General features: G+C 32.3%; 3 protein-coding genes across 3 annotated transcripts; all 3 read right to left on the bottom strand.

Annotated features, from left to right (window-relative positions):
• Window positions 1-1,427: 1,427 nt before the first annotated feature.
• LOC123220693 (MDIS1-interacting receptor like kinase 2-like) lies at window positions 1,428-3,391 on the bottom strand. Its single transcript, XM_044643253.1, has 2 exons — window positions 1,981-3,391; window positions 1,428-1,895 (listed from the first exon to the last, which is right to left on the bottom strand). The coding sequence occupies exons 1-2, from the start codon at window positions 3,347-3,349 to the stop codon at window positions 1,603-1,605; spliced, it is 1,662 nt and encodes a 553-aa protein (XP_044499188.1). The 5' UTR covers window positions 3,350-3,391; the 3' UTR covers window positions 1,428-1,602.
• Window positions 3,392-3,458: 67 nt separating this feature from the next.
• On the bottom strand, window positions 3,459-4,783 carry LOC123221449 (MDIS1-interacting receptor like kinase 2-like). Its single transcript, XM_044644299.1, has 2 exons — window positions 3,573-4,783; window positions 3,459-3,528 (listed from the first exon to the last, which is right to left on the bottom strand). Exons 1-2 carry the CDS (start codon window positions 4,781-4,783, stop codon window positions 3,459-3,461), a joined length of 1,281 nt encoding a protein of 426 aa, XP_044500234.1.
• Window positions 4,784-18,349: 13,566 nt separating this feature from the next.
• LOC123221448 (MDIS1-interacting receptor like kinase 2-like) lies at window positions 18,350-26,010 on the bottom strand. Its single transcript, XM_044644298.1, has 4 exons — window positions 25,974-26,010; window positions 21,101-21,511; window positions 18,810-21,041; window positions 18,350-18,724 (listed from the first exon to the last, which is right to left on the bottom strand). Exons 1-4 carry the CDS (start codon window positions 26,008-26,010, stop codon window positions 18,432-18,434), a joined length of 2,973 nt encoding a protein of 990 aa, XP_044500233.1. The 3' UTR covers window positions 18,350-18,431.
• Between the last annotated feature and the right edge of the window lie 477 nt (window positions 26,011-26,487).

Below are 26,487 nucleotides of genomic sequence, written 5' to 3'. Positions count from 1 at the left end.
ATGTTCCAATTTTATTTGGATGTTAGAACTTGGATTATGTACAAATGTCAGAGTGAGCTGCTTCAACGGCAGAGGTCAAATAGCACGACTTCAATATCTTTCCCTAAACAATATGACATTCTGACTTTAAACTCTTGAGGTGTTAATTTAAATTACCTCATTCCACCCCACAAATAAAAGAAATATTCGTACGTGGTCGCATCCAAACAGTCTTCATACGCTCAAATCTACTACCTTCCTCTCAAAATAGGATGTTAAATTAAAATATTCTTAATTTTATGACCAAAATATTCGTTCAAATGATCAAAACACACACAAAAAAAAAAAAAATCCTTATCTTAATAAAGCTTACATATATCTAAAAAATTAATAATTTAGGATTACATTAATAATCATATTATCTCATATATTACTTGTTATATTATCATTAATAATAAAAAATTATCAGAATTTTTTATTATTTAATAATCAAACAAAATATTGTTAATAATAAAATATAGATTATTAGAGTAATCTTTTATTCCGTCTGATCAAATGCCACCTAAAGGGTTCATTCATACCAAAATCAACATATGTAAGATGGGAAAATGATGAGAATGACAATTCATCAAAAATACCATTTAAACCAGTGATAGAAAGGTTAAATTTATGGACTCTTCATTCACGTCCACTAGAAATTCCAAACTAAATACAAGGGCTTATCTTGGCTGAATTGGTCAGATATGTTGGTGTCATTAAAATGATAAAAAGACCATGAACAGAGGAGAGAATGTCTCTTGTATTGGGGGCTGGTTTTTTCCATTTGAGAAGAGCTTGTGCTTCTTGAGTAGAATCAAAAACAACATTAAGTATAAAATGAAACAGAACAAACAATATCATACAAGCATCTGAGATTGCTCTCTGCAAGGCAGAAGCCATTGTTTATTCAATTTCTGCATAACGCAAAGTTACTTCAGATTCAGCCATCGAGACTTTGAAAAGTCTTTGCAATGTCTCTCAGTACTCAAAGTGAGACTTCTTCACTGTCCTAAAATGTTAATCTGTCTCTAGGTCTTTGCCTTTATTTTACTGCATTTTCAAAGTCTTTTGATTATTGTTAAGAGGTAGGACCACCTTGATTGATACGCATCAGGATGAATTTTTCCTTCCACCTATTCTCCCAAAGTGAAACTCTTTGAATGTAATTAGTTGTCCCTTAAAATTCATTAAAAATTCATAATCAATAATTATTGTGCTTGAAAATTCTTTGGAAGTAAAAGGGACCATCTTGATTATTGTGCTTGAAAATTTTCAGGACTTAATTCAAACTCTTATACAATCTAGTGACAAGTCAAGTTTATGCGACTGGCACCGAGAAACAGTAAATTTTTTAATCACTTTAAAACTGATAAGAGCACAAATTCTAAATAAGAATGAGCATTAATTTGTAGCCAGTGCCAACTGCATTGTTTCAACAGCTAAAATGAGTTTTGTTACAAATCACTTTCAAATCTAATTGTTGCTGAATCTTGAAACTATGATAAACTTTCTTACAAACAATTGATTCAAAAACTTACCTGACAAAAATTATTAATCAAGTGTGATTACTTCAACAACAAGAATTTAGTTGCTCAGAAGCTGAGACACAATTTGCATGGTTGGTCTAGACTGTGGATTTACATCTAAGCATAAAAAAGCCACATCCATGATGGAAATCAGTTTATTCTGCAGTTCCAGGGAGGGAAATTGAAGCCTTGGATCCAACATATCATCAAGCTCTATGTTCATGTCGGCATATGAACCCGAAAAAGTGGAGACAATATCCACAGGATGCTTCCCCTGGATCACTTCTAATGCCAACACTCCAAAGCTATAAACATCACATTTCTCAGTCACCTTCATTGTGTAAGCAAGTTCTGCAAAGTGAAAGAAACATTTTATCTCAGTTTCATCGGTTATTTAATAAGGGTACTCTAAAATGAGACTGTTGAAATATTATACCTGGTGCAATGTATCCATATGTGCCTGCAAGTTGAGTCCAATTGGATGAATCCCGCTCGAGAAGCTTAGCAGTTCCAAAATCTGAGACATGAGCTTCACATTCCTCATCGAGCAACACGTTCTTGCTTGATATGTCACGATGAACAATCGGTGGGAAGCAATCATGATGCATGTAAGACAAAGCATGTGCCACACCTTTTATGGCATTCACTCTCTTACTCCAATCCAACACTGCTGCTTCTGCTTCATTGCTAAGAATTGTTGCCAAGCTACCCCTTTCGAGATACTCATACACTAAGAATGAGTGTCGTGAATGTACACAAAAACCAAAAAATTTCACGATATTTCGATGTTTTATCTCTGTCAATGCCCTTATTTCGTTCAAAAACTCCTTTTGATGGGCTATATCACCAGTATACATAGAGTGGATTTTCTTTACTGCTACAATATTCCCTGGTGACAACTCGGCTTTGTAAACACTTCCATGACCACCTTTCCCAATAAGGTGACTGGCATCAAAATCCTTTGTTGCTGCTATGATTTCTTCATACATCTTTTTACCTTTAAAAGCTGATATCCAAAGGAATTCTTCATTCTGCATAGCATTTTCTTGATTGCGAGAGTCTCTCTTCACTCTTCTGGAACTAAAAAGTATACAAATCACCACAACCGAAAGAACAAGAGCCCCTAGAAGAGGGAAAAAAACTGTGAGAAAGATTTTCCAACCCTTGTGCAGGCCATGTTTACCACAAGGTCGCAGACCTCTAACATCACCACACAAATCTTTGTTCCCTTGTAATTCTTCTATGGTAGCACTTCGAAAGGCTGTGCTGTTGGGAATTGGACCCTGCAACTCATTGTAGGATATGTCGATATTCAACAGGTTCATCTTCTCAAATTCTCTAGGAATGAAACCAGAGAAGTTGTTGTGGGAGATATTAAGATCCTGCAAGCTCTCTAAATGACAGATTTTAGAAGGTATCTCTCCGCTAAGGAAATTATGACTCAAATCCAGATCTGTCAGCAGACTTAGTTTCCCCAACTGAGGTGGAATTTCCTGGGAAAACTGGTTGTTGCTCAAATTCAAGTAATTAATTTTCAACAAGTTCCCAAGAGTTGCAGGGATTGATTTGGTCAACTTGTTTGTGGATAAGTCAAGACGGGTAATTTCTGTGAGTGACCCAATTTCTGGAGGTATAGCACCAGAAAGCTGATTCCCATTCAAAATGAGCTCCTCCAACAGACTCAATTTTCCAAGTTCTTCTGGAATCTCCCCAACCAAAAAATTAGAAGAAAGATTGAGTCTACCTAGTTGAGTTAAGTTTCCAAGCTCAACTGGTATGCTGCCAGTAATATGATTCTCTGCCATCTTTAGAGTTTGTAATTTTGGACACTTTCCCAAGATAGATGAAACTTCACCATAAAGCTTGTTTTGACTGAGATCAATGAATTCTAGCTTTGGATACACTCCAAAACTTTCAGATATATTTCCTTGAAGATTGTTTCGTTGCATAACAATTCTTGTTAGGCTTGTGCAGTTTCTTAAGCCTTTGGGAATTGGACCGAAAAAATTGTTGTCAGAGGCACTGAACCTCTCCAGAGAACCACCAACACACATATTATGGGGCACGTGACCAGTGAAGTGGTTGGTGTCTAATTGCAAATAAATGAGCCTCATGAATCCAATTTCTTGGGGAATGGTTCCAGAAAGATTGTTCTGTCGAAGGCATAAAAACTCTAGGTTGCTCAAATTTTTAAAGGAATTGGGGACAGAACCATTGAGTTGATTTTGACTCAAATCTAAATCCACAAGGTTTTTCAGGTTTCCTATTTCAGTGGGAATAGAACCTGACAGTGTGTTAAGGTATAAATGAAGAATGTTCAAATTTTTTAGACCACCGAGAGACGTTGGAATGGGACCTGAAAGACTGTTGGTATGAAGACTAATATCTGAGAGAGACTCCAAATTTCCTAATTCTTGAGGAATAGAACCAGAAAGTTGGTTTTTGAACATGTATAACACAGATAGTTTTCTAGGCTTACTAAAAATGGCAGGGATTGGACCTGTTAAGCTATTAGTATCTATATAAAGTTCAAGTAAATTAGAGAGGTTTCCCATCTCTAGAGGAATGAAACCAGAAAGTAAATTATTATAAAGATACAACCAAGCCAAGTTGCTCAAATTTCCCAAAGAAGTAGGAATTGAACCCTCCAAACCATTACTATATAGAGCAAGATCAATAAGAGAATTCAGTTGTCCTATTTCGTTAGGAATTGATGAACCATTCAATCGATTCTCAGCTAGGTGCAAGATCTCTAAATCAGTTAGGAGACCAATTTCAATCGGTATTTTCCCAAAAAACTGATTAGTTGATAAGTCGAGATACTTCAGTTTGGAAAGATTACCAATTTGTGAAGGGATAATTCCAAAAAGTTCATTTTTGCTAAGATCAAGGTACACAAGATGAGGAAATGATAAGAATGATAATTCATTGAGCATACCTTTTAAATTTTCATTAGACAGATTCAATCTATGGACACTTCCAGCATGGTTGCAAGAAATTCCATACCAGGAACAGTGGCTCATTTTCGATGCGTGCTGAGTAGAATTGTGGCTGGCATTAACAGGATATAGTGTCCATGAAGAGAGGACAGAATGACTCTGGGGTTGAAGGGAAGCTTTCCATTTGAGAAGAGCTTGTGCTTCTTGAGTAGAATTAAATGCAGTATTAAGCTGAAAACGTAGCAGAACAAAGAAGATGAAGAAAACAAGAGAGAGTTTATTGAGGGATGGGAATGCCATTGCTTAAACTTGTAAAGTTTTGTGCAGTGCATGCAGAGCCTAATTTGGCATTCCATATTTATAAAAAGAAATGTGAACGCGCAAACCTTTGAACATGTCAATGCACCATCTTTCACTCCAGATTTTTGTTACTTTGTTGAGTCATCTATACAATGATACGGTATCATGTGCATCAGTCTTTGATTGGAACTTGACAAGGAAAAAGACACCCAACGATCTTATATTTTCCAATATCTCAGAATCCTGATTTAATTTCTTCCTCGGGATATTTATTGGTCGACAAACTGACACAGTGATTTAGACGGTAAAAACAAGTAGTATGGTAATTAATTTGAGTAGAAAGTGTTGGTGGGTTAATAATTTTCGGGCGGTAAGAGACTCGACAAAATTATGTGAAGACACTTAAATGCTTGTAGTTTTTTACCTTCACAAAATGAATATAGTAAGTTTACCATTGATTTGGCAGTCATGGTTGCCTATAAAAACATGGTTCATTTTTCCAAATCCATCCCACCATTACAACATGACTTGTGAGAGAAACTGTCCATTGTACTCTCTTAACTGTAGACAGAGGTTGTCATTGTAATTCTCTTGTTGTCTTAATAAAATCTTTTCGGTCTTTGCCTGTGGATGTTTCTCTCGTAATTAATTATGTTTTACCATGTAAATCTTCTGTCGGTTTTTCCTTGTTATTATTGTTTCTCATACCAAAATAATGTAGATTTCAGTGACTTATCAAGCTTTGAGTCTTTATCCTTATTTGGCGTTTGGTCTAAGATATTCAAGAATTATTGACATATGTGTAAATATTAATTTTTTAAGATAAAAATATTTTTATTTTTAATTAAAATAATATTATATATACATATTTTTAATACATAAATATGTACACATAAAGATGTGTTTTTATACGATTAAATATTAATTTTATTATTAATTCAAAATCATTAAATTATATCATGACACATCAGTAAATATATATATTTATATATCAAAAGTGTATAAATATAATATTATTGTTTCAATTAACATAATAATTAATATAAAAATATTTTAAAATAATTATAATTAATAATTTTTTATATATTTAAATAAAATAATATTTTTTATTATTAAATATAATAATTATTTATATTTATTATTTTTTATCCATCATGGTAATAAATTATAATTATTAATATTTTAGATCATTTATATAATATTATATTTTTTATAACGTAATCTCCAATTTTGTTACTGGCGTTTGCCTTATTTAATGCACAGTCGGCTATTCTAGAACACCAAAAAATCTACAAGACTAGACTTAAAGCTGTAAAAACGCTAAATCAAGTCGTTCAACGGCTTTGTCTTCTAGTGTGCATTTTCAAAACACAAGCTTGACTACGCTTTAGGATGAGGTTTGGAGTGATATTACTCGCATGGACCAGCGGATTAAAGTCTCTAGAGATTTCTCCTTTATACCGTTGATTTAGATCTCCTCAAGGTACTCGCGGTTAGAATTAATATATAATATCCAGCCAATGTCACTGACCTGTCTAACTTTATGCAACACCGCAAATGTTGCCTTAAAAGACTCGCTAGATTTAAAATCATTATCCCCCAGTTAAGTTCTTTGTCTTATACCGAATGCATTTTCACAAAATTGAGCCCTACAAATATATATATATATATATATGTGTGTGTGTGTGTGTGTGTGTGTGTGTGTGTGTGTGTGTGTGTGTGTGTGTATGAATGTTAAAAGCTCAATTAATGGTTTTCCTTACGGGGTTTAAGATGATCATAACATTTGAGCTTTGATAGCATTATCAAGAAATAGAAAAGGACAAACGATGAGTCTTTATGTGACAGTAAATCACAAGAAAAGTGTAACTATTTTCAAGAAAAGCATTTTGAAAAGCAACACACAGAAGAACGAATGAGAATGACCATTTGGTGCATATTAATGTGTAAAAGGCATACCCATGACATAGCCCAAAAGAAGATGAAAGTTGTATTGTGAACGTTAATGTTGATGATGAATATTTTTTAGATGGTGTAAACTTGTATGCGACTATTGAGGAATGGGTTTGTGGTTAAAAGGATAGAGTTCCAACGTGGGCTGCATTCGATTAAAGGGATGAGAAGGATGATATTATGGTGGAAGATCTGGAGTTGGATGAAACAAAAGAAGTTGAGAAGAGTCTAGTAAATGTTCATAATGCAGGGGTAAATGTTCAACATGAGGGTATTTGTAATGTTGCCACATAGCGTGATATGAGTTTCAAAGTAAATGATATTTTTTACAATAAGAAAGCATTACAAGATGCATTTCAAAGGCATGTTTTAGAAAATGGATATCTATACAAAGTTATGCGGTCTACCAAATCTTGGTGGGAGATCAAATGTTTGCATAAGCAATGTTAATGGTAGGTATGAGTGTAACACTCCCTCTAGAAGTACCGTCCTCCGAAAGAAAACGTTTGAATTTTCCAAAATACCCTTAATCTCGACCCACATTATCTGTCATCCAGAGTTGGCATTAAACCTTACAAAGATGTTGTGGGTCCTATCTGAAATCTCTATGCTCATACTGTCTATCGTCAAAATATGTCCAAAAAACACCATATGTGTTATGGTATTGCAAATGCCCTAACCTTAATTATATAAAAATTTGGGGATATCCAACTTATGTTAAAATAATTAAAACATGTAAGCTAGATGTTAAATTAGAGAAGGGTTAGTTCATAAGATATCCTAAAATAGTTTTGGGTATTATTTTTACTTCCCAATTGATCAAAGAATAATGTTAAGTAGGAATGCACACTTTCACAAGAATGATTTTTTAGAAAAAAGATGGTGTAGGAAGAAACATTGAGCTTGAGCAAAATTCCAAAGAGCCTAAAACAAACATTATTGAGATTAGACCTTCCATTTAGCAAACCTCAATATCTATTACAATTCTAGCACGAAGATCTTCTAGGGTATTTAGACCTTTGAAAAGATATAGATTTCTTCAATAATAGGATTTTAAATCCTACTTAGTAAGAGAAATTGATTATAGTGATGATCCTTGAAGTTATAAGGAAGCTATATTAAATACTAATTTAGGTAGATGTGTAACATCCCAAAACTATAATAAAACATATGACTTCAAAAGACTTCAAAAATCCCTTAAATAAAGTCAAATCTTGAATACAAAGTTTTTCAACCACAAAAGCATGAAAAACAAAAATCTTTCAAACAAAACATACAATCAAATAGTTACTAAACTAATTGATTTTTTTTTCTTTTAGCCAATCTTCCCAGCTAACTTCTCTTATTCTTTATTCCCCAAAGCTAAACAGAAACTCATACTTTATGACATCTTTAATCTGCAAAAATGTTAATGACGAGGGGTAAGTCGTCAACTTGGTAAACAGAAGCTAAACGTTATATATGCATACTTAAACATTTAATTCAAATATTAATAAAGAAAATCAAATAAAAGAAGGTCAAACAGAAAATCAAGTGCTTACACATATAAAACCACAAATAAATAAATTATTTCAGAACCTTTCAAACTACCAAACTTAAGTCAAAATTTATTTTAAATTCTTGTCACATAGTGTCACCTGTACTCCCGATGACCTAGCCAGAATTTCAGAAATGTGCACAACAGAACAAATAATCCAGCTGGACCAAACTTATAGTTTCAGAGTTCAGAGCAGATATTCAAAGACTACGGACAATGAGTCAAATCGTATATATATAAACAAAATTTCAAATTATAAATGTACTGTAAATAATTTTATTGAATCAATGTCTAAGTAATTAAAATTTAAGTGGAACAAAAAGTATACAAAAATATTTTATAACTTACAAAAGTCATTTCATACAAACAGAATGAAATATCATTTATATAACTTACAACCCATGTATATGAACAAAACAATCATATATAAATACATATATATATATATATATATATATAAATATAAAAATCAAAGAAATATCTATATTATCTAAACAAAACATTTGTAGAAATTCTTTGGGTTTGATAGAAAACGTTTATAAAAATATTATATAGCTTATGAAAACCAAATTTTTCAGCTTTAACTATCATTTCCAAACATATAACATTTATATGCATATAAAAAGAATAGTTTCTACTTACCTCGACTACCAGCAAAAGACTACACAAACCCTTATACGATCCAAGCTATCATGTACAACCTATTCGGATCCTAGCCAAAACCAATGAATTCAAATTGTAATAATACTCTTAGTAATATCCTTAAATCCCGCTGAAAATCCTCAATTCCAAAACTAATTTTACAAATTCTAAGAGTGTCTAAGGTGAATAATCCTAGACTTAACTAACACATATTTATACTGTATAACCTTTGTTCTATGAATATTATAAATTTTTACACAAATTAAAACGTTACAAAACTCTGCAAGGACAAAGAAGACATATAGATGGTTTACCCAAAAATTATTCAGCTTAAAAAATAAATATAAACTTCTAAAAAAAATTACTTCCGTCCACAGCTCCTAATCACAACAACAGTTTTCAAGTTTGACAGTTCATGCTTCCAGCAATTTTATAAAATTCTGTATAACTCGAAAATTCACGAAATTTTGCAAATATAAACTTAACATATTGAAGTTTTTATCAAAAAAATATGAACCTAAAAATATTTTAAAAGTCATGCAAAACGAAATTTTTATCACAAACCGTTAACACTGTCAAAAATATTCCAGATTGAACATATACTCTTATAATAATTTTAGTAGATAACATAAAACTTACAAAATTTTGAAAACTTCCAGAATTAAACTATATATGCTAATTTACTTATAAAAAATTATTCGAGTCACAATCAATTCAAAAATAAACTGAAAATTATATTTCTTTACTGGTCACAAATTCTGTCAAATAAATTTCAGGTTTAACACTCAATACTTTAACAATTTTAATAAATTCTATTAAATAGATAAAATTATGAAAATTTTCAGAACATAACTAGACATATTTGTAAAAAAAAATATTTAAATTGAAAACGATGAAAAAAAATATATAAAAATAAATAAATCTTTTACAAAATTAAGATATCAACAAATTACTAAAAATTTGTATTATTATTATTTTTTCTTTCTTTTCATAAAACGAAATTAATATATAAAATAAAAATAGAATTAAAGGTACATAATTTCCTTTTGTTTTTAGTAAATTTACAAACTAATATAAAACTATCATGAAACAGACAATTTACAATGCAAAATTGAGTTGAATCCTAAAAGAAACCCTATTCTTCAAATCATAAAACACCTATATATCAAAATAATAAAATATTGAGACATACCTTAATGAAATAAAAAAACACTATTTCCTTGCTTTAGTCTCCTACTCACAATTCTTCTCTTCCTAAAATCATTACTCCAAACCTTGCTCTTTGTTTTGAAAATAAGAAAATCCTCTCTCTCCCTTTATTAATAATGATTTTATTTTTCTTCAAAGATAAGTTCTTAAAAATAAGCCTACATTTATCACAAATAAAATATCTCATCTCTTAATGGAAAAATTTAACTATTATCTAGATTTTACCTAATAAAATATTTTTAAAAATTAAACTCACCTTATCCCCTAAAATTTAAATTTTATCCTATTTAAAATAATGATAATAATTATACTAATGATAATAATAATTAAAAGGTGAATATTACAAGATGGCTAAAAGAAATAAACTCTAAAATGGAATCCATGCATGCTAATCAAGTATGGACACTTGTTAATCCACTAGAATGAATTATTCCTATAGGCTGTAAATGGATCTTCAGAAGAAAGATTGATAAGGATAGACAAGTGAAGACCTATAAAGCTCAACTAATAGCAAAAAGTTATACTCAAAAACAAAGATTGGATTATGAGAAAACTTTTTTGTCTGTAGCTATGATTAAATCTATCTAGATAATGCTAGTTATTGTGGTATACCATGATTATGAAATTTGGCAAATGGATATTAAGACGATGTTCCTCAATAGATTCATTAAGAAAAACATATATATAGAACAACCTATAGGTTTTGTATTCACTGCTAAAAGATATAAGGTATGCAAGTTATATTAATCTATTTATAGATTGAAGCAAGCTTCAAGAAGTTAAGACATTTAATTTCATGAAACAATCAAATTGTTTGATTTTGAAAAAAATTCAGATGAACCCTACATAAATAGCTTTACAATAGACAAAACATGGCAAGTAAATATTGGCTCAAATTATTTATGATTATGTTGTGTTCTAATATGTTTACTAATTACTATTTTTTTTATTTGTTCAAATGCTTGTATTTATCCACTAACACCCTACGCCGAAGAAAGAATGGTTGGACATGTTCGTAAATTGGCTAACATACCACATTCTAGGCAAAAGATTGACATTGTAGATATATGATAAAGGACTTGTAATTGTAGAAAATCCCAATTGCCTTATATCCCTTGTACGCACAATGCAATTGTAACTTGGCAGATAAATCTGTCAGATTGCTATTAATTGGGTGAATCAATACTACTCAATTGATTACTTATAATTTGTTTATTGTCATCCGAGGATGATTTGCAATAGGTTTTTTGTATTCAATGACATGAAAATCATTCCATTTCTAGTAAAATTGGTCAAAAGATTAATCTAGAGCATTTTTTCAACATCTAACAATCAATTTAAAATTTAAAAAAAAAAAAACCATAGATGACTAATTAAAATTCAAAATTTAAATCCTACTAATAAAATATTCATTTTTTTTTATAACAACAGTTTCAACACTTTCACTTTCTAGGCGAACTAATAAGCATTTTTAATCTACTCAAACTTAAAAAATATGACAATGAAGTTGATAATTGTATCTTCCAGTCAAACCAAAACAAACACAAAAACTAAGCTAAAAAGCTCCAATTACTAACTTGTGAAGTAATTTTAGAGATACTTATGAGTAAGAAAATGAAGAAAAATGAAGATTTCATCAAAAAGCGAAAGAACAATTGAGAGGTAGGAGAGGGATAGGCTCGTTAAACAAAGAAAATGTGGTAAAACAACATTTATATATAGTAATGATAATTTCAATAAAATTTTTTTCTTGACTTTAATTGTATAATGCATAAAAAGTGGATTAAAATGATATAACATAATTAAAAAAAATTAAATTATTTATTTTAATGATATATATGCAAGAACCTAGTGCACCCATTTAAGACCAGGCATATGCATTTTGCTTTACATATATATATATATATATTAACTAGAGTTTTACCCTATTAATGGTTCTCTTTATGAAAAGATAAGAGAATAATAACATTACTCTTAAAAAATAATGTCATGGTTAAAGTTTCAAAGTTCGTGTTAGAAAACAAGCAAAAAATAACTAACTGTCATAAAAATTAATGAAAGTATCTTATGGTTTTTTCAATTGTGGATGTGATTGTTTAAGTAGAAGAAATAGATGTAGCCTCACTTTAAGTGCTGTTAAAATTATTGTTACAGTTCAAGTGATTATAATCCAATATATTAGACAACCTTTTAATGTTATCCTTCAAACCTTCCTCCAGTTGATTCAGGGCTCAAACCTTCCTCCAATTGATTCAGGGCCTCCAATAAATCCCATAAAAGATCCAGAGATGTGATTAGACGAACAGGAGCAAGCAGAATTCTTCATGATGGAAAGTGTAAACAAAATTCAGCAACTGAAGTTGAGACAACAAAATCACAAGTTAATTAAGTTCATATTGAATATAAAGTTTCAAGTAAGATCAATGATTGGTATCACAATCATCTAGAGGATATTACCAGAGTTAGTTCATATATAACACATTTAGGAAAAAGATACTAGAGAGTGATAAGACTACCAACAAACAGTTATTATAAAAAGAGCAAGGCTTAATAAGTTGGAATATTTAGAACCCAAACAAAAATGTTTCAGCTTAAAGAACACTAATGAATGAGAAACATAAGAATTAAAGAAGGCAGACCATTGTCAGATATATAAAAAGGTAGGTTTAACCCAAAATCTTTTATTACTTGATATCGAACAAAGTATTGTTAGTCATAAAATATAGATTATCAGAGTAATCTTTTATTTCATCTTACCAAATGCTACCTAAAGAGTTCATACATGCCAAGATCAACATATGTAAGATGGGAAAATGATGAGAATGACAATTCATCAAGAGTGCCATTTAAACCAGTGATAGCAAGGTTAAACTTATGGACTTTGTTAGGCTTTTGGGTCTCTTCCTATGTGGAGAAATCCAAATTTATTTAATGAAAAAGTTTGACCCACTATATTCATAAATTAAGTCAAAATAAGAGTTAAACATATACTTATAAATAACACATGAAAGTCAAAATAAAAAGAAGAGAGAAGAATAGTCATAAACGCTCTCTTGAGTTTTCAATACGCGTCTGTGGGAGATTTTCTTGTTCTCTCAATTTCACCATTGAATCACTTTGATTTTTGGATTATTGGTAAAAGACTCATCGTTCATCATTCTAAATGGTGAAGATCATTGTTTGATTTTCAGGTAAGTAGTTGTCTATGCTACAATGTGACTGATTGTGTTGTGTAGTTCTATATGGATGGCTCTTAGAAAAACGTCTCTTTCGCTTTTGTCTATTGTTGGATTACTTTCAATTTTTGACAATATTTTAAGCACATCTGGTGTCATATTTTGGATAGTGAAGATCTTTTTTATACCTATAAAGTGAGATATAGACTTTTGAGTTTATTGTGATATCATTATTTTTCTACAGTTGTGTTATTTTTTTACTTTGTTTCTTTGGAAAGTTGTGTACTCGTTCATAGGTTAAAAAGAATTTAATATTTTTTGATATAGTGAATTGTTTTATTTGGGTAAGGGCTCGTGGTTTTACTCTTCACATTGAAGAGATTTCTACATTAAATTATGGTGTTCTTTTCTACTATTTTTGCTTTTGATTGTTTGATGTGATAAAATTATATTTTGGTTCATTGTTTGCTACCATATAGTTCAATCATGTAGGGGAGAGTTGATTTTGGTATTTCTAGTTTAATCGTTTTCTTCCCAATAAGTGGTATCAAAGCTTTAGTTTCGATTGTGATTGATTGACTTGATTGAATGATGGAGTTGAACTTCAGTAAGATGATTTGTTTGAATGACACCAATTATCGTATATGGAAGAATAAGGTGAAAGATCTTTTGTTTGTGAAAATGTTGCATCTCTTAGTATTTGCTTTTGAGAAGCCTGAATCGAAGAGTGATTTAGAGTAGGCATTTGAGCATGAGCAAGTATATGGTTTCATTAGGCAATATGTTGATAATAATTTTTACAACCATATTTGCAATGAGACACATACTTGTTCTTTATAGGATAAACTTGAATCATTGTATGCTTCAAAATCAGGTAACAATAAGTTATTCTTTCTTAAGAAGATGATGTAATTGAAATATAGTGAAAGAACCTCTGTGGCAGATTACTTGAATGAGTTTTAAGGGATTGTTGATTAGTTGTCTGACATGAATATTAAATTTCATGATGAAGTTCTTGGGTTATGGCTATTTGTGGCTCTTCCGGATAACTGGGAAACTTTTTGTGTCTCACTTACCAATTCAATTCCTAATAGGATTATGTCTTTAAAATCTACTAGAGAGGTGAAAAGAAAGTCTCAAGGTTCATTATCACAGACAGATGTTCTAGTTTCTAAAAATAAGGGGAGAAACAAACAAAAAGATCAAACTTTCAGAGATAAAAACCAAAGCAAATCAAGATCAAAGTATAAGAATCTTGAGTGTCATCATTGTGGCAAAAATGAACATATCAAGAAATTTTGCTACAAGTGGAAAAAAGAGAACAAAGACAGCAAAGGTAATGATAGGCAAAAAAAGAAAAATGCAGAGAATAATGATTGAGTTGTTACGGTTGGGTTTGACGATCTCATTATTGGGTTTGATGATCTCACTACTTAGGTGATAAACAGTGGTTCCTCTTTTCATGTTACATCCTAGAAGGAATTATTCACATCTTATACTTTCGGTGACTTTGAGGATGAGCAATGATGGTCAAGCACATGTTATTGATACAGGAGATATTTGCTTGCAAACTAGCATTAGGACATGGTTGATACTTAGAGATGTGTGATATACACTTGACATTCATTTGAATTAGATTTTGACTAGTAAGCTTGATGATAAAGGTTATTACAACATTTTTAGTGAGGGTCAGTGGAAGTTCAACAAAGGTCCTCTTATTATGGCTTGGGGTAAGAAATTTTCTAATTTGTACTTGATGCAAGCCTCTATTGCTAAGGGCACAGTGAATGTGATAGAAAATGAAAATTTGTCAAAACTATAGTATCAAAGACTTAGTCACATGAGTGCAAAGGGGCTTGACTATTTAGCAAAGAATAATATACTATCTAGAGTAAAAAGTCCAAGGCTAGATAGGTCTGCACATTGTTTGGCTGGGAAATAAATAAGGGCCTAGTTTAAGAGTCATTCATGTTCTAGAAAATCTAATTTGCTTAAGTTGGTATATTTAGATGTTTATGGTCCATTGAATGAAAAGTCACATAGTGGTGCATTGTATTTTGTCACTTTAGTGATGATTGTTCAGGAAAGTTATGGGTTTATGCTTTGAAGATAAACAACCAGGCACTTGATTGTTCAAACGGTTTCAAGCATCAATAGAAAGGAAAATAAGAAAGAAACTGAAATACATCTGATCTAATAATGGTGGTGAATGTCAATCACAAGGTATCAAACACAAAAAGACACCTCCTAAGACTTCTCAATTGAATGGCATGGCAAAAAGGATATACAAAACATTGGTAGAAAGGGTTATATGTTTGCTTTTTGAGGCAAAGTTACCACAGTCTTTCTGGGGTGAAGCTTTGAATATAGTTATACATGTGATCAATTTATCTCCTACTATTTCTTTGAAAGGTGATGTCTCTAACAAAGTTATTTAGCAAGGATGTCTTTTATAACCACTTGCATATTTTTGGCTACAAGGCATTTGTGCAGGTTCCAAAAGATGAAAGGTCGAAGCTAAATGCCAAGACTCACCAATGCATCTTTTTTAATTATGGTCAAGATGAGTTTGGGTACCAATTATATGTTCTAATTGAGAAAAAGCTTGTTAGAAGTAAAGATGTGATATTTTTTGAGGATTAGACTATTGAAGAGATTGAGAATACAAATAATATAGTTCCTCAAGGCAGTGACAAGCTAATTAATGTGGATTTGACTACCTTAGCATCTTCGCCTAATTTGGTTAATGATGGCATTCAGCATGGTATGCATAATGATACTCACACAAGTGATTTGAATGCTCCTGTAAGTGATGTTGATGATTTGCAACATGCACCTACTACAATTCCTCCAACTATTTCACTTCAAAGGTTAACCAGATAAAGGACACCATCTACGAGATATTCTTCTAGTGACTATATGTTTCTTACTAATTAGGGAGAGCTAGAATGTTATGAAAAGGCTATGGAGACTAAGCAGAAGCAACATTGGATTGATGCTATGAATGATGAGATGAAATCCCTATATGACAATGATACATTTAAGTTAGTAAAGCTTTCTCAAGGTAAAAGAGCTTTGAAGAACCGATGGGTTTACAGGTTGAAGCAAAAGCTTGGCTTCATACAGAAGAGATATGTGACAGTCAAAATGCTATTCATCTTTGTGAGAATTCAACTTTTCATGCGAGGTCAAAACACATTGATGTGAGGTATTATTGGATATGTAGTGTTCTTAATGACAAGTTGATTGAACTTAAGAAGATTCACTTTGATGATAATGGTTTTGACATGTTAACGAAATCGTTACCAAGAGAGGAGTTTGAGACTTGTCGCATGATCGTCGGATTGGCATCTTCCTCCATATAGTTAAGAAAAGGGGAATTGTTGGGTTTTTTAGTCCTTTTCTATGTGGAGAAACCCAAATTTATTTAATAAAAAAACCCGAACCACTATATTCATAAAGGAGGCTAAAATAAGAGTTCAATGTACTTATAAATATCACATTAAAGTCAGCATAAAGAGAAGAAAGAAGAATAGACAAAAATGTTGTCTTGGGTTTTTAGTGCATGTTTGTGGGAGATTTTCTTGTTCTTTTAATTTCGTCGTTGGATTGCTCTAATTGTTGGATTACTGGTAGAAGACTCATCGTTCTTCATTTTGAACGGTGAAGATCACTATTTAATTTTCAAGTAAGCAGTTATCTATACTGAAATTTGACTGGTTGTGTTGTGCAGTTCTCTTTAGACCACTCTTAGAAAAACATCTCTTTCTCTTCATCTACCATTGGATTGCTCTCAATTTTTAGCAATATTTTAGGCATATCTGGTGTCATAATTTGGATGGTGAAGATTTGTTTTTATGCTTGTAACGTGAGATATAAGCTTTTGAGTTTGCTTTAATATTCATTATTATTCTGTAGCTGTGTTATTTCTTTGCTTTGTTGTTTTAGAGAGTTGTGTACTTATTTGTAGGCTAAAAATAGTGTACTATTTTTTGATATAATAGATTGGTTTATTTGGGCAAGGCCCCATGGTTGTACTCTTCACGTTGAAAAACTATATTTGCTTTTGATTATTTAGTATGATAAAATCATATTTTGGTTCATTGTTTGTCATCATATAATTCAATCAAGTAGAGGAGAGTTTGATTTTGGTATTTCTAGTTTAATTGTTTTCTTCCCAATAGACTCTTCATTCATGTTCTCAAGAATTTCCAAGCCAAATACAAGGGCTTACCTAGGCTGAATTGGCCAGATATGTTGGAGTCATTGAAATGATAAAAAGACCATGAACAGAGGAGAAAATGTATCTTGTATTGGAGGCTGGTTTTTTCCATTTGAGAAGAGCTTGTGCTTCTTGAGCAGAATCAAAAACAACATTAAGTATAAATGAAACAACAAACAAAATCATACAAACATCTGAGATTGCTCTCTGCAAGGCAGAAGCCATTGTTTATTCAGTTTCTAGATAACGCAAAGTTACTTCAGATTCACCCATCAGGACTTTGACAAGTCTTTGCAATGCCTCTCAGTACTCAAAGTGAGACATCCTCACTGTCCTAAAATGTTAATACGCCTCTAGGTCTTTGCCTTTTATTTTAGTGCATTTTCAAAGTATTTTGATTATTGTAATGAGGTAGGACCACCTTGATTGATATGCTTCGGGATGAATTTTTTCTCTCAATTATTCTCTCAAAACTGAAATTCTTTGAAAGTAATTAGTTGTCCCTTAAAATTCATTAAAATTCGTAATCAATAATTATTGTGCTTGAAAATTCTTTGGAAGTAAAAGGGACCATCTTGATTATTGTGCTTGAAAATTTTCAGGACTTAATTCAAACTCTTATACAATCTATGACAAGTCAAGTTTATGCGATTGGCATCGAGAAATAGTAAATTATTTAATCACTTTAAAAATGTTAAGAACACAAATTTTAAATAAGAATGAGCAATAATTTGTAGCCAGTGCCAACTGCATTGTTTCAACAGCTAAAATGAGTTTTGTTACAAATCACTTTCAAATCTAATTGTTACTGAATTTTGGAACTATGATAAACTTTCTTACAAACAATTGATTCAAAAACATACCTGCCAAAAATTATTAATCAAGTGTGATTACTTCAGCAATAAGAATTTAGTTGCTCAAAAGCTGAGACACATTTTGCATGGTTGGTCTAGACTGTGGATTTACATCTAAGCATAAAAAAGCCAAATCGATGATGGAAATCAGTTTATTCTGAAGTTCCAGGGAGGGAAATTGAAGCCTCGGATCCAACATATCATCAAGCTCTATGTTCATGTTGGCATATGAACCTGAAAAAGTGGAGATAATATCCACAGGATGCTTCCCTCGGATCACTTCTAATGCCAACACTCCAAAGCTATAAACATCACATTTCTCGGTCACCTTCATTGTGTAAGCAAGTTCTGTGAAGTGAAAGAAACATTTTATCTCAGTTTCATCGGTTATTTAATAACGGTACTCTAAAAGAAGACTGTTGAAATATTATACCTGGTGCCATGTATCCATATGTGCCTGCAAGTTGAGTCCAATTGGATGAATCCCGCTTGAGAAGCTTAGCAGTTCCAAAATCTGAGACATGAGCTTCATATTCCTTATCGAGCAACACGTTTTTGCTTGATATGTCACGATGAACAATTGGTGGAAAGCAATCATGATGCATGTAAGACAAAGCATGTGCCACACCTTTTATGACATTCACTCTCTTACTCCAATCCAACGCTGCGGCTTCTGCCCCATTACTTAGAATTGTTGCCAAGCTACCCCTTTCGAGATACTCATACACTAAGAATGAGTGTCGCGAATGTACACAGAAACCAAAAAATTCCACTATATTTCGATGTCTTATCTCTATCAATGCCCTTATTTCACTCAAGAACTCCTTTTGATGGGCTATATCACCAGTATAAATAGAGTGGATTTTCTTTACTGCAACAATATTCCCTGGTGACAACTCGGCTTTGTAAACACTTCCATGACCACCTTTCCCAATAAGGTGACTGGCATCAAAATCCTTTGTTGCTGCTATGATTTCTTCATACATCTTTTTACCTTTAAAAGCTGATATCCAAAGGAATTCTTCATTCTGCATATCATTTTCTTGATTGCGAGAGTCTCTCTTTGCTCTTCTTGAACTAAAAAGTATACAAATCACCACAACTGAAAGAACAAGAGCTCCTAGAAGAGGGAAAAAAACTGTGAGAAAGATTTTCCAACCCTTGTGCAGGCCATGTTTTGCTGGTAATAAAGTACCACAAGGTCGCAGACCTCTAACATCACCACACAAATCTTTGTTCCCTTGTAATTCTTCTATGGTAGCAGTTCGAAAGGCTGTGCTGTTGGGAATTGGACCCTGCAACTCATTGTAGGATATGTCAATATTCAACAGGTTCATCTCCTCAAATTCTCTAGGAATGAAACCAGAGAAGTTGTTGTGGGAGATATTAAGATCTTGCAAGCTCTCTAAATCACAGATTTCAGATGGTATCTCTCCGCTAAGGAAATTATGACTCAAATCCAGATCTGTCAGCAGACTTAGTTTCCCCAACTGAGGTGGAATTTCCTGGGAAAACTGGTTGTTGCTCAAATTCAAGTAATGAATTTTCAACAAGTTCCCAAGAGTTGCAGGGATTGATTTGGTCAACTTGTTTGTGGATAAGTCAAGACTGGTAATTTCTGTGAGAGACCCAATTTCTGGAGGTATAGCACCAGAAAGTTGATTCCCATTCAAAACCAGCTCCTCCAGCAGACTCAATTTTCCAATTTCTTTTGGAATCCATCCAACCAGAAAATTAGAAGAAAGATTGAGTTTACCTAGTTGAATTAAGTTTCCAATCTCAACTGGTATGTTTCCAGTAATATGATTCTCTGCCATCTTTAGAGTTCCTAATTTTGGACACTTTCCCCAAATAGATGAAATTTCACCATAGAACTTATTATGACTGAGATCTATCAGTTCTAGCTTTGGATACACTCCAAAACTTTCAGATATATTTCCTTGAAGATTGTTTCCTTCCATACGGAGCCTTGTTAGGTTTGTGCAGTTTCTCAAGCCATTGGGAATCGGGCCAGAAAAATTGTTGCCATTGGCACTGAACCTCTCCAGAGAACCACCAACACATATATTACGGGGTAAGTGGCCAGTGAAGTGGTTGCTGTCTAATTGCAAATAAATGAGCCTCATGAATCTAATTTCTTGGGGAATGGTTCCAGAAAGATTGTTTTGTCGGAGGCATAAAAACTGCAAGTTGCTCAAATTTTTTAAGGAATCAGGAACAGAACCATTGAGTTGATTTTCACTCAAATCTAAATCCTGAAGGTTTTGTAGGTTTCCTATTTTAGTGGGAATAGAGCCTGACAAAGTATTTTGGTATAAATGAAGAGTGGTCAGATTTTTCAACCCACCTAGAGACATTGGAATAGAGCCTGAAAGATTGTTTCTATGAAGACTAATATCTGAGAGGGACTCCAAATTTCCTAATTCCTGAGGAATGGAACCAAAAAGTTGGTTTTTGAACATGTGCAACATAGTTAGTTTTCTAAGCTTACCAAAAGTGGCAGGGATTAGACTTGTTAAGCTATTGGTATCCATATAGAGTTCAACTAAATTAGAGAGGTTTCCCATCTCTGGAGGAATGAAACCAGAAAGCGAATTATTATAAAGATATAGCCAAGCCAAGTTGCTCAAATTTCCGAAAGAAGTAGGAATTGAACCCTCCAAACCATTACTATATAGAGCAAGATCAATAAGAGAATTCAGTTGTCCTATTTCATTAGGAATTGATTCTCAGCTAGGTGCAAGGTCTCTAGATGAGTTAGGAGACCAATTTCAATCGGTATTTTCCCAGAAAACTGATTAGTTGATAAGTCGAGATACTTCAGTTTGGAAAGATTACTAATTTGTGAATGGATGATTCCAAAAAGTTCATTTATGCTAAAATCAAGATACGCAAGATGAGGAAATGATAAGAATGATAATTCATCGAGAGTACCTTTTAAATTTGCATTAGACAGGTTCAACCTATGGACACTTCCGGCATGGTTGCAAGAGATTCCATACCAGGAACAGTGGCTCATTTTCGATGCATGCTGAGTAGAATTGTGGCTGGCATTAACAGGATATAGTGTCCATGAAAAGAGGACAGAATGACTCTGGGGTTGAAGGGAGGCTTTCCATTTGAGAAGAGCTTGTGCTTCTTGAGTAGAATTAAATGCAGCATTAAGTTGAAAACGTAGCAGAACAAAGAAGATGAAGAAAACAAGGGAGAGTTTACTGAGAGAGGAGAATGTCGTTGCTTAAACTTGTTAAGTTTTGTGCAGTGCATGCAGAGCCTGATTTGGAATTCCATATTTATTAAAAGAAATGTGAACGCTCAAACCTTTGAACATGTCAATGCACCATCTTTCACTCCAGATTTTTGTTACTTTGTTGAGTCATCTATACAAAGATACGGTTTCATGTGCATCAGTCTTTGATTGGTAATTGACAAGGAAAAAGACACCCACCTATCTTATATTTTCCAATATCTCACAATCCTGATTTAATTTCTTCTTCGGGATATTTATTGGTCGACAAACTGACACAGTGATTTAGATGGTAAAAACAAGTAGTATGGTAATTAATTTGAGTAGAAACTTTTGGTGGGTTAATAATTTTTGGGCGGTCAGCGACTGGACAAAATTATGTGAAGACATTTAGTGCTTGTAATTTTTTTACCTTCACATGGGGCTATATTAGAGCTAAGCCAAGCTCGCGGATTGCTAAAACTCGAGTTTAAGTTTAAGCTTATGAAAGTTAAGTTTGAATTCGGTTTGGTTCATTATTAAACTAATATCGTCTTAATATATATTGATCAAAACGATACAATTTTGTATTAAAATTTTTAATTTATAAATTTGATAAGTAGCTCAAGCTCACACTTAAAAGTGTTAGCTTGAGCTTGAGCGAGCTTGTATAAGGTTGACGTATTTCAGATTTATTCGAGTTAAATTTCAATTCGAACTTAAATAAATTTGATTTGAATCTAATCCTACCTTCACAAAATGAATATGGTAAGTTTACTATTGATTTGACACTCATGGTTCCCTATAAAAACATGGTTCATTTTTCCAAATCCACCCCACCATCACAACATCACTTGTGAGAGAAACTGTCCATCGTACTCTCTTAACTTTAGACAGAGGTTGTCATTGTAATTCTTTTGTTGTCATAATAAAATCTCTTCGGTCTTTGCCTTGGGATGTTTCTCTCGTAATTAATTATGTTTTACCATGTAAATCTTGTATCCGTTATTCCTTCTCATTATTGTTTCTCAGACCAAAATATTGGAGATTTCAGTAATTTATCAAGATTTGAGTCTTTATCCTTGGATGATGTTTGGTCTAAGATATTTAAATATTATTAACATGGTATTCATAATTCACATTATATTTGTTAATAATAAAATATTTTAATAATATTTTATTATTAATATATTAATTTTTTAAAATAAAAATATTTATATTTTTAATTAAAATAATATTTTATATATATACTTTTAATATTTAAATACGTATACATAAAAATAATTTATATAATATTATATTTTTTATAATGTAATCTCCAATTTTGTAACTGGCGTTTGCCTTATTTAATGCACTGTCGGCTATTATAGAGCACCAAAAAGTCTACAAGATTTGAGTTAAAGCTATAAAAACGCTAAATCAAGTCGTTCAAAACACAAGCCTGACTACGCTTTAGGATGAGGTTTGGAGTGATATTAGTCGTATGGACCAGCGGATTAAAGTCTGTAGACATTTCTCCTTTATACTGTTGACTTAGATCTCCTCATGGTACTTGTGGTTAGAATTAATATATAATACCCATCCAATGTCACTGACCTGTCGGACTTTATCCAGCACCGCAAATGTTGCCTTAAAAGACTTGCAAGATTTAAAATCATTATCCCCCCATTAAGGTCTTTATCTTATACCGAATGCATTTTCACAAATTGAGTCCAACAATATATATATATACGTGTGTGTGCACGCGCGCGCGCGTGTGTGCGCGTGTATGTGTGTGTAAGAATGTTGAAAGCTCACTCAATAGTTTTCCTTACAGGGTTTGAGATAATCATGACATTTGAGCTTTGATAGCATTATCAAGAAATAGAAAAGGACAAACAATACGTTTTTATGTGATAGTGAATCATAAGAAAATAATAACTATTTTCAAGAAAAGTATCTTGAAAAATAACATAAGATAGAACAAATGAGAATGACTATGTGGTATATATTAATGTGTACAAGGCATAGCCATGACATATCCTAAAAGAAGATAAAAGGTGTATTGTAAACATCAATGTTGATGATGAGTATTTTTTAGATGGTGTAAACCTGTATATGACTATTGAATAATGGGTCTATGGTCAAAAGGAGAGAGTTCCAACATGGGGTGCATTCAATTGAAGGGATGAGAAAGATAATATTATGGTGAAAGATCTTGAGTTAGATGAAACAGAAGAAGTTGAGAGAAGTTTAATAAATGTTCATAACGTAGGGGTGGATGTTCAACATGAGGGTATTGGTAATGTTGCCACATAGCGTGATGTGAGTTTCAAAGTAAATGATATTTTTTACAATAAGAAAGCATTACAAGATGCATTTCAAAGGCATGTTTTAGAGAATGGATGTCACTAAAAAGTTATGAAGTCTACCAAAATCTTGGTGGGAGATCAAATGTTTGCATAGGCAATGTTGATAGTAGGTATGAATAAAACACTCCCTCTAGAAGTACTGTCCTCCAAAGGAAAACGTTTGAATTTTCCAAGATGCCTTTAATCTCGACCCAGATTATCTGTCATCCAAAGTTGGTATTAAACTTCACAAAGATGTTATGGGTCATATATGAAATCTCTATGCTCATACTAACTACAGTCAAAATATGTCCAAAAAACACTATATGTGTTATGGTATTCCAAATGCCCTAACCTTAATTATATGAAAATTTGGGGATATTCGTTTATGTTGAAGTAATTAAAACATATTCGCTAGATGTTAAATTATATGAAAATTTTGATTTTCAACAAAATGAACCCATAAGAAAATGCAAGCATGCTCCATGTCAACTATCTTATCTTATTATAAAATACACATAAGTTATAACAAATAAAACACCACGTTGTAAAAAACCAACAAAACAACAAGTGGCAATCCGATCAAGATCAGTCAGGATTAATTTACCAAGAAGAATATTAAAATAATCGGCGCACACTAATGCCAAACTTTGGTGAAGCCTGAATTCAAGCTCAGAGAGCAGAATAAACATTTGGTCGATTTCAAAAAATAATAATAATAATAATAAGGGACTTTGATTATGTCCTGCCACAACATCGGCAATGATGTACAATAGAATTGCATCCAAAGCCATTCATCATTCACTTTAGATAGATAGGATCTCAGCACTTGACAACAATCTGTCAATAAATCTAGATGTTCCAATTTTATTTGGATCTTAGAACTTAGATTATGTACAAATGTCAGAGTGAGCTGCTTCAATGGCAGAGGTCAAATAGCACCACTTCAATATCTTTCCCTAAACAATATGAAATTCTGACTTTAAACTCTTGAGGTATTAATTTAAATTACCTCATTCCACTGCATAAATAAAAGAAATGTTCGTACGTAGGGTTGGATTCAAACCGAGCCAAGCTCGAGCTCATTTGAGTTTGAACTTGGCTTGATTCATCTATGGTTGGCTCGAGTTTGAGCTCGAGCTCGACCGAGCTCGGCTAAGGCTAGCTTGTTTCCGGTTCGACCGAGCCGAGTTTGAGTTTGGCTAATTTTTCGTAATCAAAACGACGTCGTTTCAATACATTTTTAGTCAAAACGATGTCGTTTTGTATAAAAATTTTAATTAAAAAATCTAATAAGTAGCTCGGGCTTGAGCTCAGCTAAGGTCGGCTTGAGCTGGCTCGGCTTGAGTCCAGCCCTATTTGTATGTGATCGCATCCAAACAGTCTTCATACACTCAAATCTACTACCTTCCTCTCAAAATAGGATGTTAAATTAAAATATTCGCAATTTTATAACCAAAAAATTTGTTCACATGATCAAAACACACAAAGAAAAAAACTTATCTTAATCAAGTTTACATATATCTAAAAAATTAATAATTTAGGAATATATTGGTAATCACATTATCTTATATATTACTTATTATATCATCATTAATAATATAAGATTATCAGAATCTTTTATTATTTAATAACCAAATAAAATATTGTTAGTAATAAAATATAGATTATCAAAATAATCTTTTATTCTGTCTGAACAAATGACACCTAAAGAGTTCATTCATACCAAGATCAACATATGTAAGACGGGAAAATGATGAGAATGACAATTCATCAAGAGTACGCTTTAATCCAGAAAGGTTAAATTTATGAACTCTTCATTCACGTTCACTAGAAATTCCAAACCAAATACAAGGGCTTATCTTGGCCGAATTGGTCAGATATGTTGGTGTCATTAAAATGATAAAAAGACCATGAACAGAGGAGAGAATGTCTCTTGTATTGGAGGCTGGTTTTTTCCATTTGAGAAAAGCTTGTGCTTCTTGAGTAGAATCAAAAACAACATTAAGTATAAAATGAAACAGAACAAACAATATCATACAAGCATCCGAGATTGCTCTCTGCAAGGCAGAAGCCATTGTTTATTCAATTTCTGTATAACGCAAAGTTACTTCAGATTCAGCCATCGAGACTTTGAAAAGTCTTTGCAATGTCTCTCAGTACTCAAAGTGAGACTTCTTCACTGTCCTAAAATGTTAATCTGTCTCTAGGTCTTTGCCTTTATTTTACTGCATTTTCAAAGTCTTTTGATTATTGTTAAGAGGTAGGACCACCTTGATTGATACGCATCAGGATGAATTTTTCCTTCCACCTATTCTCCCAAAGTGAAACTCTTTGAATGTAATTAGTTGTCCCTTAAAATTCATTAAAAATTCATAATCAATAATTATTGTGCTTGAAAATTCTTTGGAAGTAAAAGGGACCATCTTGATTATTGTGCTTGAAAATTTTCAGGACTTAATTCAAACTCTTATACAATCTAGTGACAAGTCAAGTTTATGCGATTGGCACCGAGAAACAGTAAATTTTTTAATCACTTTAAAACTGATAAGAGC

Source organism: Mangifera indica, chromosome 7 (assembly GCF_011075055.1).
Source record: "Mangifera indica cultivar Alphonso chromosome 7, CATAS_Mindica_2.1, whole genome shotgun sequence".
In the NCBI taxonomy this organism is placed as follows: Eukaryota; Viridiplantae; Streptophyta; class Magnoliopsida; order Sapindales; family Anacardiaceae; genus Mangifera; species Mangifera indica.
This window is presented reverse-complemented; position numbering and strand designations above follow the sequence as displayed.

Coding starts and splice junctions, on each gene's coding strand:
- LOC123221449 (XM_044644299.1), bottom strand. CDS start 4,783: ATGGCATTCCCATCCCTCAATAAACTCTCTCTTGTTTTCTTCATCTTC. Junction 3,529..3,572: donor GTTGGTGGTTCTCTGGAGAG/GTTCAGTGCCTC, acceptor CAATTCCCAAAG/GCTTAAGAAACTGCACAAGC.
- LOC123220693 (XM_044643253.1), bottom strand. CDS start 3,349: ATGGCAGAGAATCATATTACTGGCAGCATACCAGTTGAGCTTGGAAAC. Junction 1,896..1,980: donor ATATGGATACATTGCACCAG/GTATAATATTTC, acceptor TTCACTTTGCAG/AACTTGCTTACACAATGAAG.
- LOC123221448 (XM_044644298.1), bottom strand. CDS start 26,010: ATGGCTTCTGCCTTGCAGAGAGCAATCTCGGATGCTT. Junction 21,042..21,100: donor CTTGCACCTAGCTGAGAATC/AATTCCTAATGA, acceptor TATATAGTAATG/GTTTGGAGGGTTCAATTCCT. Junction 18,725..18,809: donor ATATGGATACATGGCACCAG/GTATAATATTTC, acceptor TTCACTTCACAG/AACTTGCTTACACAATGAAG.